At 34.9% G+C, this 14,915-nt stretch overlaps 1 protein-coding gene across 1 annotated transcript in view; it reads right to left on the bottom strand.

Moving 5' to 3' along the window:
- The window catches only part of Calcr (calcitonin receptor), a 34,298-nt gene extending 22,678 nt beyond the window's left edge, over positions 1–11,620 (bottom strand). The window contains exons 1-5 of the mRNA XM_090332345.1: positions 11,498–11,620; positions 8,442–8,595; positions 5,439–5,549; positions 3,225–3,337; positions 892–983 (exon numbers count right to left, since the gene is read on the bottom strand). Coding sequence (XP_090188471.1) covers positions 892–983; positions 3,225–3,337; positions 5,439–5,549; positions 8,442–8,595; positions 11,498–11,548 — 521 coding nt within the window. The 5' untranslated portion in view covers positions 11,549–11,620. The remainder of the gene's footprint in view (positions 1–891; positions 984–3,224; positions 3,338–5,438; positions 5,550–8,441; positions 8,596–11,497) is intronic.
- Between the last annotated feature and the right edge of the window lie 3,295 nt (positions 11,621–14,915).

The raw sequence follows: 14,915 nt of genomic DNA on the forward strand, positions 1-14,915 counted from the left end.
GAGCCATGTCTTTGATCATTTTTGCTTTACTGATTTATTTATTTTTTCAGATAGGATCTTCTACTTTTTCCCAGGGCAAGTATGGGACCATGATACTCCTACTCTGTTTCTCACATAGCCATGATTATAGACATGAACCACCTTGCCTTGCTTTCTATTTGAATTTGCTCCATTTTGCCCAAGCTGGACTCCAATTGTGACCTTCCCATCTCAAACAGCTGAGATTCTAGGCATAGACATTGGAAATTAGGGTGAATTTAAATTTGTGGCCATGGCCTTCATATAATAGAGTGGGGATAAGAGAAGGTAGAGGATTCTCCTTTTTAAACTTGATGGAATCTTAACCATGGTAGACAGAACCTTTACCAAATTACCACCATGTTTTTTAGATTCACATGATTTTCTTATTTTGGAAAAGGGGCACATTGTTATTGACAAGAATTATGGCTCCGTCCTGACTTCCACAAAGTAAGGCATATTTTAACTCATTTCATTTTCTTGCTACTTTATCACTCTTAATTGTTTATATCTTTTATGATTTGTGAAAGAGCTTTGCCACACATCAAACTCGTGCAGACTTTGTCAGTTACCTAACTGACTTCAAACAGAAAATAAAAGTCAGAACCAGGTGCTGGAGGTTCATGCTTGTAATCCTAGCTACTCAAGAGGCTGAGATATAAGGACTGTGGTTCAAAGCCAGCCCAGGAAAGAAAGTCTGTGAGACTCTTATTGCCAATTAACAACCAGAAAATTGGAAATGGAGCTATGGATTAAAGTGGTAGAATGCTAGCTCTGAACAAAAAAGCTCAAGTTCAGCACCTAAACCCTGATTTTAAAGCCCTAACACACAAATAAATAATGAAATCAATCAGGTGCTCTAAATGTGCTTACCTGAAAAATACAAAAATCCCCAGGGAAATCACCAAAGTGGAGATGGACATAGAGTGACCAACCAGAGCCAGGTAGTATAGAACAAATGCATTCTAGAAGAGAAAATGTTAAAAGAAAAATAAAAGAGAAATAGTTTGATGTCTTGATACTAGTACAGATCGGCATAGTTTTCCTTCTTTAAAATATCCACCAAAATTACAAAAATATTTTAGAAAATAATTTTATATGTTTATTTAGATTACAGAAATCAATCTACTTTTCAAGAATAAATTACCTTGAGATGAGGAACATCTTGTTTATAATATACTACAGAAATAATTTTAGGTATAATAAAACTTGTCACCCTGATATCCAGGGAGAAACCTAGATAGCTTTTAAATTCTAGGGTCCTATTAAAGACCTGGTTATTATCTGCCATAAAGTGTTATAAGTAATGTACAGAACAAATCTGTTTTCCAGATTCTCCTGACTCTCAGCACTGGGGATATTAGGAACTTACTGAGAGAGAGCACAGTTATGGTGGCAGGTTTTTGGACCTTTATTTAACACTGGAGTAATTTCATTTCATTTCATTTCATTTCATTTCATTTATTTATTTATTTATTTATTTATTTATTTATTTGCCAGTCCTGGGCTTGAGCTCAGGGCCTGAGCACTGTCCTTGGGCTTTCTCAAGGCTAGAGCTCTATCACTTGAGCCTCAGCACCACTTCTGGCTTTTTTTTTCTATATATGTGGTACAGAGGAATCTAACTCAGGCCTTTGTGCATGCTAGGCAAGCACTCTACCGCTAGGCCAAACTCCCAGCCCCAGGAGTAATTTTATATAACAATTAATATACCATTGGGGAAAAAAGTGATTTTCATTATATTTACTTGGTTGAGGAAGCTAAACATTTCACTTTGATAGTCATCTGTCAAAGAGAAATATTTTATATTTTGCAGACCTACTTAAACATTCTATATAACTACTTTAAGATATTAAAAATTAAATTCTTGATTGATTCGGTCAGGTTTTTTTCAAAATTTTTTGTGAGAATGATTTGTAGAAAACATTTTAATTATAGCAATAGATATCTTGAGGGGAGAATTTCTTCTTAAAGTTATTTCTTTCTCAGATGTGGCCAGACTATGGGAGACGGTTAAACATGGCAACCTTGAGAATCATTTATTTGGATTTGCCTTATTTATAGCATTTCAATTAGCATAATTAAAATGTTTCTATAAGATTATAATCAGCATTCACAAAGGAAATTCCTTAGTTGATGACAGGTCACTTCAATCAGGCATTATTAAACAAAGAGGTTTGCATTATGGTACATCTGAGGCTTGAGTTAACTGAATAATTTGTAAAGAGGTCACTAGCTTTGATGCCCTTATCCTGAGCCTGTGACAAGATGTCCTATTAGTCAACTGGTCTCTAAGCTATTTATTCATCTTAGTTGTGCTGCTAGTATTATGTTCTTAAACTATATTCTTATTATAAAAAGGAGTTTACCTTTAACAAAACAGTTTATGACTAGGATGAATTGGACTTTTTTTAAATAAAAAATTATGTACTCTTCAGTCTTCTCAACAGCAAGCAAATACATGCAATGCTTTTGCTTTTTATGTAGTAATTACTTAGTATTCAGATTGATCTTTGAGGGAAATATTACATCAGATTGGAACCTGGAAAGTGGTTCAGATAAACATCCCCACTGTGTAGATAGACATCAACAGTAGCTCCTCTCAGGGGGAAGAGGCTGATTGTAATCTTGGATTTCTGTTGCAGATGAAGAACAGACAGCATCTGTTTCTCTCCCACATTGGCTCAAATTAATGTTTTCTAAGCTGAGAGGTTATTCCAAGGATTTGGTAGTTAGGAAGACATAAGTACTAGCAAATAAGAACAGACCGCCTCTGAAAATAGTATTAACTGCTATATGTGTATCAATACGCTAATTAGAAGACTCACAGTAAGGATTTCCTCAATGGTTGGTAATAAAATTGAAGAAAGGAGAGGGTAGTCTTTTGCCTGTAAGAAAAATCTGAAATTTTCTCTCCCTTCCAGGATGAGGAAGATGTTAGGGAGTGTCTCAGTGCTATCCAATTTCTAGCTTCAGGGGCAATCCCACTATCTAGTCCAATGGTCTTCTCCCATTGCACACCAAAGTCCCTTCAACACTGAGTGCCAATAAAAAAGAAACATGCAATTTCCTCTAATGTCAGGACTGAGAGACCCTAGAATTTATAGCTCTTTTGTTCCAGCCTTTTTCAGCAGCAGATATTTATCCATTTCCAGGTACAAAGAATGGCCTTGTCGTCCAGTACTGAGATTTGAAATAGAACCCACCTGCAGTTTCTCAGGAGTGAAAGCATTGCACAAAGTGTAGTTGGACCAGGTTCGATTGTTTTCAGGATGCTTAAACCAAACCCCTCTTTCATCACAGTATTTTGAAACTTTTTCTGTTAATGAAACATAAAAGCTTAACAAGTCAAAAATCTCAAGAAGGACAAAAACATCATTGGAAACTTGAAATCCATTCCCAAATCTTAATCAACTTGTAGAGCATGAATGAGAACATTAGTCAAACAGAAGCTACAGGGATAGGACATTAAAGGTATTTTAATATACATTGTGTCATTTTATTTTGAGAACTAGGTATTGCCATTTTCAGATGCTCAGGTTATTTACTTAGAGACTCAAATTCAGGTAGTAGTAGGTGTGAATACATATAATAATATAAAATATATAAACACATTCTCTCTGTATGGTTCCAAAGGACATCAACGTTGAGAACTTGTGTTCTAAACCATTTTTGTCCATCTTGTCTCTGTGCCATTACTGCTGGTCTATGCTTCCTTGTCGCATGGTGCTTTTCCCCTCTGGGGTATGCCTGCACACTTTACCTTCTCTTAAATTTCATTATCATTCTTTATTCTTTCACTCTTTATCTTTTACTAAGCATTTGCCCTAAAATGAAACTTTTCAAACCACTGAAAGGTCAGAGGGTTTGTGCATCATTAAGATGTAGGGTTTAGGTCAATATTAAAATTCTCAAGCATTTAAATATACATGTTTTCAAATGTTTTCCTTTTGGTTAAATGGAATGTTTTCCAGTCTGGGGGTTCCATTAGAAACTGGGCTAAAATGATGGACTTATACCTGGAAATTTGCTCATCAAAACCTCAACTTTCAGTCAATATTTATCACAGTTTTGGCATTTGTTCATTGCTCCTTTGGAACTGGGTTGGCTTAATGGCCAAAGAGATTTTTGTGCCAATCAAGTTACCTCTAATGTAGCTGTGAAATCTAGATTAATGAAGCATCAGTTATTGGGAAGAGTCACTAAAGGCCTGAAGGATTCTACCAAACAGCATTTAGTTAGAGTTTATAAGAATGCAGCTTGGAGTTAAGAGTACTCCACAAAGCCCTTTGGACACTCCCAACTTCTCTATCAAAATAGGAATTCCCAGAAGTGACTGACATGTACTAGTTTAAAAAGAGGCCTTCCACAATCATGCCTCAATCACTGTTCCTTTTGTGGGATGGAATTTTGATTTTAGGAACAAATGATAGATTTGAAGGAAGCATCTTCCAAACATTTTACCAGGGACCCATAACTGGTTAAGTGGTTACATCTTAGTTTACTCTCGAAGAGTAAAATAACTCAATATACAATAGGAACTTACATGTTACGTCTGCAGTATGTTGGAAATTTTAATTATAATCATGACTAACTATATTTAAGTAATCAAGATATGAAAAATTAACTCATTTAAATAAAAGTATTCACAGAATTTTAGAAAAACTGATTTTTTTAATTTAAATTTTTAGGGGTCTGATCATGGAACTTGAAGTCAGGAACTAGGCACTGCTCCTGAGCCTCTTCATACTCAAGGCTAACACTCTACAATTAGCGCTACAGCACCACTTTCAGCTTTTTCTGATTGGTTTATTGGCGTTAAGAGTCTTACAGACTTTCCTTTCCTGGTATGGCTTTGAACTGATTAGCTGAGTAGCTAGGATTACAGGTGTGAGACACTGGCATTTGGCTAGTATTTTTATGTTTTATAACATATGTAGCTGTCTATCTATTTATCTAGACACACATGTATCTATGCACATATATGTCTAAATGTATAATAATACAAGCACTATGGAAAATAACATCGTTGTTCATGTATGTGTATATCTTATACTTTTTCTGTCATACATTTGTATTGTTATTGCCAAAGGTGATGTACAGAAGGCTTTCAGTCACGCAAATGGGATAAATAGTACATTTCTTTTCTAGCAATATAACTGCTTCTTTTGCTCTATTTGAGTAAAACTAATTTTATAAACCAGAATTTCTTATGCACAATGAACGAACCCACAACATGACTGTAAGTAGGATAACTTGCAGTACTTCCTAAATGAAACAATATTTCATTCATAGGAACTTTGGGATGGACTGAAGAGTTCAGTGGGACTAGGTAGGTACAGTAATCTGATTTTGTTTCCTAATCCAGGAAAAATTTTTAACAAGTTTTATAACAAAAATATAAAATGAAAATGCTTTACCCATTGGGTCAAAGTCGGGAAAGTAATCTGGGCAGAGCTGATAGGACATGGCGCCAGCAGGAGTATCATCCCAACACATCCAGCCATCCCAGGTGCGGTTGCAGTATGGACCTGGTCATTGAGAAACAAAAGGAAGGAAGGAAGGAAGGAAGGAAAGAAAGAAAGAAAAAAGTAAGGAAGGAAGGAAAGAAGGAGGGAAGGAAAGAAGGAAGGAAGGAAGGATGACATTGAAGCCAAAGCCAATCTCCTTTTAACTAAAAGAGAAGATCAATCCTAAATCAATCTTACATGTATCTGGCCCCTGGAGCAGCCAGGACTGTTCACCTTTCAGAGTGGGTTACTTAATTTTTGAAACAGTCTCAAATATCTTTAGCTTATCTATGGCCAGACTTTTTTCTCATGAGATGTTAGTTTTAGTTCTACTTTGTAAGAGGTTCCAAGATAAAATTTGTCAAAAAAACCCCAAATAGATTATGTTTTAGTCTCCTCTGTGTTTGTTTAATTGTGAATTTGAGGTATAGATTAGTTGTTAATTGATTAGGTTTTCACAAACCTGTTGGTGGTATGTTGGCAAATTTTACTTTCTAAAACTTTATTCTTTTTTACTAAAAGGTTTTTTTTATTTTTTATTGTAATTAGTAAAAGGGTTACATGATATTTGCCAGATAGAAGGTGCATTAATTCACATGCATTGATACCCTTTCACATGTCTTGGTACCCATTACCCTACCCCCCTAAAAGTTTTTATTAACACTAAGTTTTTATTTCATATTTCAAATGTCATGTTCTATGAACAAGTATTCAAGAAAAGAATCTCTATACGCAATCACTGTAAAACTTTAATTTTGTAAAATATCCAACCAGGAAATTGGATTTAAATTGGTTGGTCTTTCCATTCTTGTAAGGTATGGTAAGTGTTCTCAGCATTATCAGCACAAGGATTTGAAAGCCATTGACAAAAATTCCTACTATCAATTAATTTCCTCAAAAAGTTAAAATACATTTCAAGGATTAGAAAACTCTTAGAGAACAAAGGTTGCAATATTTATCAGTGTATTGCCTCTAATAAATCTTTTTTCATTATGCCTTATAGACTTAAAGTACATATATACTTATAGACAATAACATTTAGGAATTGGCAAGATATAAATGAATCTAAGCAGAGATTTTCTCCTGAGCAATCTGGTTCTCACAAGCAAATATTTTTTGGGGAGACAAAGATTAAATTTGACAATTAAGATAATATTAAAAATTCTCAACAAGTGTTGTCTCAGTGGGATTTCACTGTGTGTGGATAATTAAGCATAAGCAGTTCTAAGAGATATGGAAATATTTTTTTAAAAATTGGCAGCAGCAACATAATTAAAGAATTGACTATGTACTATTTTTTAGAGTTTACCCCATTTTTATTCAAAAGATATATATATCAAATTATTGAATTTTTCTTCCAAAAATGTCATTTAAAAATACTCCTAGGGATGCTACTAAAGATCTCTATGAATGCACACACAAATTCATTGCTGAGTAAGGACTTGCCTTTAAATCTACATGGCTTTGGACAACATGGATTCTAACTACCATACGTCTGAAAAGGTTTCCTTGTGAAGCTCTATTCTCAGTTGCAGGATGATAGAATTGTTTGAAATTCTTGCTGAATGTACATTTTCAGTATGTAAGTAAACAACATGTAAAAGGCCTTCTAAGTTTAGAACAGTACTTAGTGACTTGGTTTGAACACTTCATGTGTTCATCAATATTGGCACCAAGGATTTCCTTGTTGTTTTCAAAAACTAGATCTACCCTACCATATGCTTTAAAGAATTTTAGGCTTTGGGGGGGCAGTTCTCAAAGTTTTTTTTCATTTATTTGCTTATTTGTATATGTTGATGATGTTGGTGAACATTTTGTGCTCAAGGGTCTTGCTCTACTACTCGAAGCCACGACTCCATTCTGGTTTTTGAGTGATTAGTTGGTTTGCTGGCTTCGAACTATGAATCTCAGATTTCAGCCTCTTGTATATCCCCCTGGCACCTGGCTTTTTATTTTTAAAATAATGAGCATATAAAACTCGACCGAACTCACTTGATCTCTTAAAATATTAGGGCTTTTCATTTTTGTTGTTGTTGTTGTGTCTACTGTTTCATTTCTTTCAAACATGTGGTTTCTCCTTTGGGCAGAGCTCCAGCCTTTCTAGTTCTTGATAAATACTGAAACTAGTGCAGTTACAGTGACACCTGTCTTTCAATTGACTTGACTTTAGTTTAAAGGAGAATGGTAAATGTAAGAACTTGAAAGAAAATACTTTAAATCAAACTATGTGTAGAAGTAGTGTTTAATTCGATTCTCTCTTTGACAATTAGGGTTATGTTAGAATGTTTGAACTTATATAGAGCCACAGTGATTTTTTTTAATGTTGTAGGGGACAGGGATGAGAATTTAAATCCATGTTCTAATCCTAGACCATCACATCTTCTCTTTCATTTTCTTTGGAGACTTCTATAACTTAGCCCTGAAAATACTTGGGTGAAAACACAAACATCGGTTTAGAGAAGGTGATAGATATACAATGTTGGTCCAGGAGATGTCCTAATTCTCCAGGAAAATGAGTATAGAAAGAGTCAATCGTAGCATAAATTGTCCATCACTTAACTGTAAAAGAAAGATATGCCTAAGTAATGAAATGTATGTCTAATAAAAGAAATGTATGCTCATCTAAATGAAACAGGTTCCATCACAGGCACATTCTCTGCCCACCACTTTCCACAACTCCTGTTATTTCCACTTCTATTCCCTCCTCCCCCTTCACCCCAGATGTTAGCTCAAAAGAAATTGGATGAAGTTGAGAAATAAGGCATATCTGTCCCATGAAATACAGAAATATAACATGGTGCAAAAGCTGCTGGAATATTAAGTTGAAACTATTCAATGCAATATTTACCCAGGAATGATAATAAGTCCTACGTGCTGTTTCAAACACAACGTCAAATGTATCTTTCTCTTTACCTTCTCCTTGGAAGGGAGGCAGCTGCTCCATTCGTTCATAGCATTTGTACTGGGCATCAAGCAACTTCTTGCGTCCTAACATGTACAGAAAGGGCTCATGATCCATTGGCTGATAGGTAAGATTTGAAGAGGCAGGAAGAATTGGGGTTGGATGCTGTATTAAAAAGGAAACTCAGTTACTTATATGTAGTATGGGTTGGTGAGTACATAAATAATTGAGATAATAAAATTTTGCAAGTATCTTTCCTCTTAGAAAAATGTTATAATTTCCACGTAGAATATTTTATGACTAAAATTATATGTATTTCATGTATAAATTCTATTGATTTTAGAATTCTATTAAACCTATTCATTACTGGAAACAGCATCCCCATATATTCATGTACCTTTCTATCATCTAGAATTGTTTTATTTTATCCTTGAAAAGTTTAGATGGAAACAAAAGAAAGGAACTAGTTTGCAAAAAATCATAATAGTAAGTCAATTTTGCCTGCTTTGGAACCATTAAGAATTACATATACCATTATTGAAAACAAAGACTGCAATAAATGATTCTTTGGTTGTTTTTTTCAGTAATTTGGGGAGATGATCACACATACACATCATTTCTATTTATTCAACAGAATAAACAACATATGGGGCCACGCATATGACTTCTGTGCTTATCATGAAGTCTAGAGGAAAGTTTTCTAGTATGAAATCACTAGAACAGTTCCTACTGTGACATGACAATCAGTGTACTTTTGGTTATAGATAGCTTCTAGAAAAACAGTTATAGAGCTGCTTGGTTGGAACATTGAAAAATGCTTTGCCTGTGTAATAGTCCAAGCTTATTGCAGTTGAAAGGAAAGTTGCCTACTGATTGCTTTAGGCAGAATTTTTTTTTAAAGAATATGTGTGATAGAAAAATATACTTTTTCTCTGAAAAGTGGAAGAAATTGTTGGAAGAAAATTTATGTATCAAATTTTGTTTTAGGGACAAATCTTCTAAATGAAATATGTAGTCATAATACCGAGGATAAGATTTCTTTTTGTCATAGCAAAAAAAGCACAAAGCCCTTTAGATACCCTGTTCAGTTACATTTGCTAATCAAGAGATGACCACAGCCAGGTGCGGTGGCCGTAATCCTAGCTACTCAGGAGGCTGAGATCTGAGGATCAAGGTTCAATGCCAGCCCAGGCACAAAAGGACCTGAAATCCTTATCTCCAATTAACCTCTAGAAAACAGGAAGTGGGGCTTGGCTCAAGGGTAGGGCGGTGGCCTTGAGTTAAAGAGCTCAGGTACAGCACCCAGGTCAAAGTCAAGCCCCATGACCCACCCCCCCCCCAAAAAAAAGAGAGAGATGACCACTGACCATGAAGTAATTTTGTCTATAATGCATGCACATATATATGATTTTTTTCAATTTTTATGTTGCAAAACATCTTAGATACAACTCTGAATAAAAATGACCTATTTAATTTTTTTTCTAAATACAAAGAGTAGCCATAATCTAACCTATTTTGTTTTTCTCCCATGATATCCAATATAACTATATGCTTTATTAAGCAAAGTTTATAAATGATTACATATACCCTATCATGTAGGATTTTTTTCCAGTCCTGGGCTTGAGCTCAGGGCCTGAGCACTGTCCTTGGACTTTCTCAAGACTAGAGCCCTACCACTTGAACCTCAGCACCACTTCTGGCTTTTTTTTTAATGTATGTGGTACTGAGGAATCGAACCTGGGTTTTCATGCATGGTAGGCAAGCATTCTACCACTAGGCCAAACTCCCAACCCTCACATAGAATTTTATTTGAACTAAAACAAAGTGCAATGTAAATACCATAACAGAAGTCCCAATGCTTTTGCATCTATAGACTATATATAAAGGCATGGGCATTTATAGACTAAAGAAAATATTCTGCCAGGCACTACATTATTCTCGGTAAAGAACTTGCTTAGTTTTACAACAACATGACAAAGTCTGCATTTCCAAGGACTGAGTTGCTTTTAGAAAATTATACTGTAATTTATCAAAAGAAATATTTGATAAATTAAAATCATCTTGTAGTCTGATATGATAAACAGACTATACATATTACTAAAGGGGTAAAAAATTAGCAATCATTCCTCAAAAACATTTATTTGATAGTGTTTCAAAATAAAAATTAATTTCTAAATTAAATTAACATTTATGGAACACTAGTAATCATTTTGTTCTTGACTAATGAAAAGGGAAGCTGTTGGGTTACTTAGAACCCTGGAAATACATAGTGATAATAATGGAAATCCTGAAGTTCTATATACAGCCTTGGTTGGGTCAGTTTCATGGGATGAGATATTAAGTAATTTTTACTGGCAGCTGAATCCATTGGTGAATATTGCTCTGATATGGTGGGAAGGATAGAGATTAACTTATTTATGTAGTTTGTTCATCTCCTTTTATGTCTTATTGAAGCTGAAGTAATGATATGTTAGCAATGCTCACACAAATAGACAGGCTTTACTCGTGTCTTATTAGTTGGTTATCCCCCTAGCTAGATAAATCTTTTAGGAACAGACCTATTGGAAACTGAACTATTTGATCCTGATTTTAAAGTCTGGAAAAAGAGTTATGGTAAGATATGGTATATAAAGTCTTAAAAAATCTGTTTTTGGAAGACATAAATGTAAAATTAATAAGAAGACCATTGAAGATCAGGTGTTTTAAAAGCACTGAACAGTTCAGAAACTATGATTTAAATCTACATTTTATGTAAGAATATTGTCAATTGTCATTATTAATTTCTAAGATAATAATAGAGATGTTTAAGATAATAATGGAGATGTTTAAAAATAATCCTAAACTTTTGTGAATGAACAAAACTCAAATTTCTGTGAAAATCACAAAACCAACTAGCAGAAGTTAAGAAGGGAAATATGCCAACAAAATAGTAACGAAAAAGATTAGTTTTGAGGAACTTCAGGAGAATGATGCCTAACCTTGTAGACATTAAGCCAGTCACACTCAAACATTCCTTTCTCATCAGCCATCTCAATTAACATGGCTCAGAGGGGTTTGCTTTACTTACGTTCAGAATAATAAACAGTGCAAGGAGCCGGCGGGATAAAATGAACTTCATTTTCGGTTTTTAAAGATCCTCCTTTGCACTAAAAAAAACCAAAATACAAGGATTAAAATCACTGTAACTCATGATATCATCTCATTTTTCCTTTTCTTCTCTTTCCTTTCAGCTTGACAAGCATTATTGTCCAAAGATGCCCTAAAATAGAACACAGGTAAGTAAAAGCAGTATGACTGCGACATACTTGTAGATGCATTGCCTGATTGTCTCTCCTGTCAATCATATTGCTGTCCTTTAGGCAACAGTTCACATTTTGAGGGCTGCCTTTGTGTATTAGGACTGAAGTAAAGGAATTCTGAGAAACTTAGAACAAACAACATCAAAGTCATTCAAGGAAATACCAAAAGCGTCAACGGAGACATCCACAAAGACAGCACACATGACACAAAAGCTAGCATAAATCTGTGGTTTGTGAAAGTTAATTACGTTTGTAGGTCATCTGAGGTCAAATCAAAAGTAGTCTTATTTAGTGATTGGACTATTTCCCCTGTAATTATTTCTAAAGTTTCAATTGTTATAAAGGGGTGATGCTGTGTACTCATGTACTCCTGGATGGAAAGAATCAACGTTGTGAAAAGGGAAATGCTACAGAAAGCAATTTACAAACTCAAATTACAAACTCCATCAAAATCCCAACAATATTCTTCAATGAAACAGAAAAAGCAATCCTCAAATTCACATGGAATCATTCACATGAAGAGCAAAAATGATCCTTAACAGGAAGAACAGTGTTGGAGGATTGTTAATATCAAACGTCAAACTCTATTACAAAGCCATAGTAATAAAATAGCTTGGGATGGCACAAGAATAGACATGAGGACCAATAGAACAGAATAAAAACCCAGAAATGAAGACAAGACCAACAGCCACCTGATATTCGATAATGGAGCCAGAGACACAGGTTGTAAGTAAGCCTCTAAAGCAAATGGTGCTGTCAAAATTGGTTATCCATGTGCAGAAAACTGAAGTTACGTCCATCTATCTAGCCCTGCCCTTCTGCTTTGCACAATAGTCCAGTGATTTGTCATCAGTGAGATTCAGGATGTGTATGGCCGGCAGCAGGTAGACACAGTAATCATTGTGACTGGGTAGGAACACAATGTATACATGACATGATATATCTATTACATTGTCAATGTTAATGCGTAAGGATATTTTCTTTCTTTTTTTTGCCAGTCGTGGGCATGAACTCAGGGCCTGAGCACTGTCCCTGGATTTTCTCAAGGCTAGGGCTCTACCACTTGAGCCTCAGCACCACTTCTGGCTTTTTTCTACGTATGTGGTACCGAAGAATCCAACCTGGGTCTCCGTGCACGGTAGGCAAGCACTCTACCAGTAGGCCAGACTCATGGCCCCATGTAAGAATATTTTCAACGTAACTGGTGAGCATTTGTTTAAGGTGAACAAAAATTTGACATAAGAATATTTTTACAAGAATGTCAAAATCAAATCTCTTATTTGCATCAGAATCTTGCTCATTAAGTTCAAATGAGATACCAAATTTTGGTAGGGGGTTGGCTTCTTAGTGACAGTGAGTATGGGATACCTAGTCAATTAACTCTCTGATACTAGCTGTTTATCTTATACTATCTAACATTTGTTATAATCTGATTTTTTTTTTTGCCAGTCCTGGCGCTTGAACTCAGGGCTTGGACACTGTCCTTGGACACATTTTGCTCAAGGCTAGCACTCTGTTACTTGAGCCACAGAGTCACTTCTGACTTTTTCTCTGTATGTGGTATCTAGAAATCGAACCCAGAGCTTCACGTATGCTAGGCGACCACCCTACCACTAGGCTATGCTCTTGGCCCCATAATCTGATATTTTGTAATAAAATGCTCAGTCTGGCTCAATAGTATCATTGTAAGAGCAGGAATCTGCTGGAGACTTGCCATCTTTAAGGTAGACACATAATTATCTGCCATTCTTTCATATAGTCATTTGCCTGTGATTTCAAACGCTGTACACTATTGTACCATGAACCAAAGTGAATTGAAGTAGTATGAGAACAGACATGAGAATGAATATTTGGAAACTGCTGAAGGGAATTAAACAAGAAACAAAGTAGTTTTTGTTTATTAATTGAAAAGCTCTATAAGTTTTTCCGACTCTACAAAACTCTTATTGTAGAACCAAATTTTAAAACAATTCAGAAATTAAACAAAACATTGTCAAGAGGTTCAATTATTGTTGGGACAACAGAATCTGTACCACTCTGGGCATTGGCTGTTAGCATCCACTTTGGAAAATTAGACTCCTATAGTTCAAAGGTAGGTTAATAAGTGGGAACCATTCCTACCATGAATAAATAGAATCCAGATCACTAACTCAATGATGAAGTTTAGGTAGAATTATTGTCATTTAAGGGGAATAAATTTCCTTGAAAAATAAAGTTAAATTACTTATATTTGTTTATATTTTGTGGAAAGAATATAAAAAGTCAATGTCTGAAAGTAATGTATCTATTCTCAAAGGTCAGTATTTCTAAAAATCTGTCCCATAGAACAGTTAGGAATCCCATGAGGAAAAGTATAAAATAAATTTTCTGCAGTATAATAAGTTAAGGAAGTTAAACCTTAGTTATATATACCCCATTCTCAAAATTTACCAGAGACATTAGCACTTCCAATAAAGACTAATTTTCATGTACTAAAAACACACATTTGACTTTAAGCTTTCATCTCCTAAATCTGGTTGGCTATGAAACACTTTGTTGTTTATGGAGGAACAATTTATAGACTCATCTATAGAAGACACCCTGGAAAATACTGTTTAGATCAGTGCAGTTTCTAACCCACCCATTAATTAGGTTCATAAGTCATGAGAATAAGCTGCCCTTTACTTAAAATTTTTATTCCTTTCTACCCCATGGAGAAAAATGTAATTTCCAGCATTCTCTAGCTTTGGTATAGAGCCCAAAGTTATTAAAAGACATCTCAGAGGCAATTGTTACTCTGCACCATAATTTGTCATGGCATTCTCTACTCACGTCCTGGCTATGAGAACTTGAAGTACAAAGTAGATGAGAACAGAAACCAGAAAGAAGCAGCATTGCTTATCTAAAAGTAGTAGTGCAATCAAGACCTAGAACTTTAATATTTCATATCTGTTATTTCATTCTAAGCCTGTTCTATTAAGTATGTTTCTTTAGATATAGTCTGAGCAGATAATTAATTTTGTAAAACCATTGAGTAGTAGGCTAGTCTATTTTCTAAGCCATGGCTACTTTTGGATAATTGCATTTCATAACTTATTTGAAAATCATTCTTCATCACTACAGGAAAGTTGTCAATGCAACATGTCCTATTGTGATATCAAGAAATACACAATTTCTGCTCCTTGTTATGAGTTTCAAACTCCCATC

The sequence above is a fragment of the Megascapheus bottae genome, chromosome 5 (assembly GCF_031878675.1).
Source record: "Megascapheus bottae isolate mThoBot1 chromosome 5, mThoBot2.hap1, whole genome shotgun sequence".
Classification (NCBI taxonomy): Eukaryota; Metazoa; Chordata; class Mammalia; order Rodentia; family Geomyidae; genus Megascapheus; species Megascapheus bottae.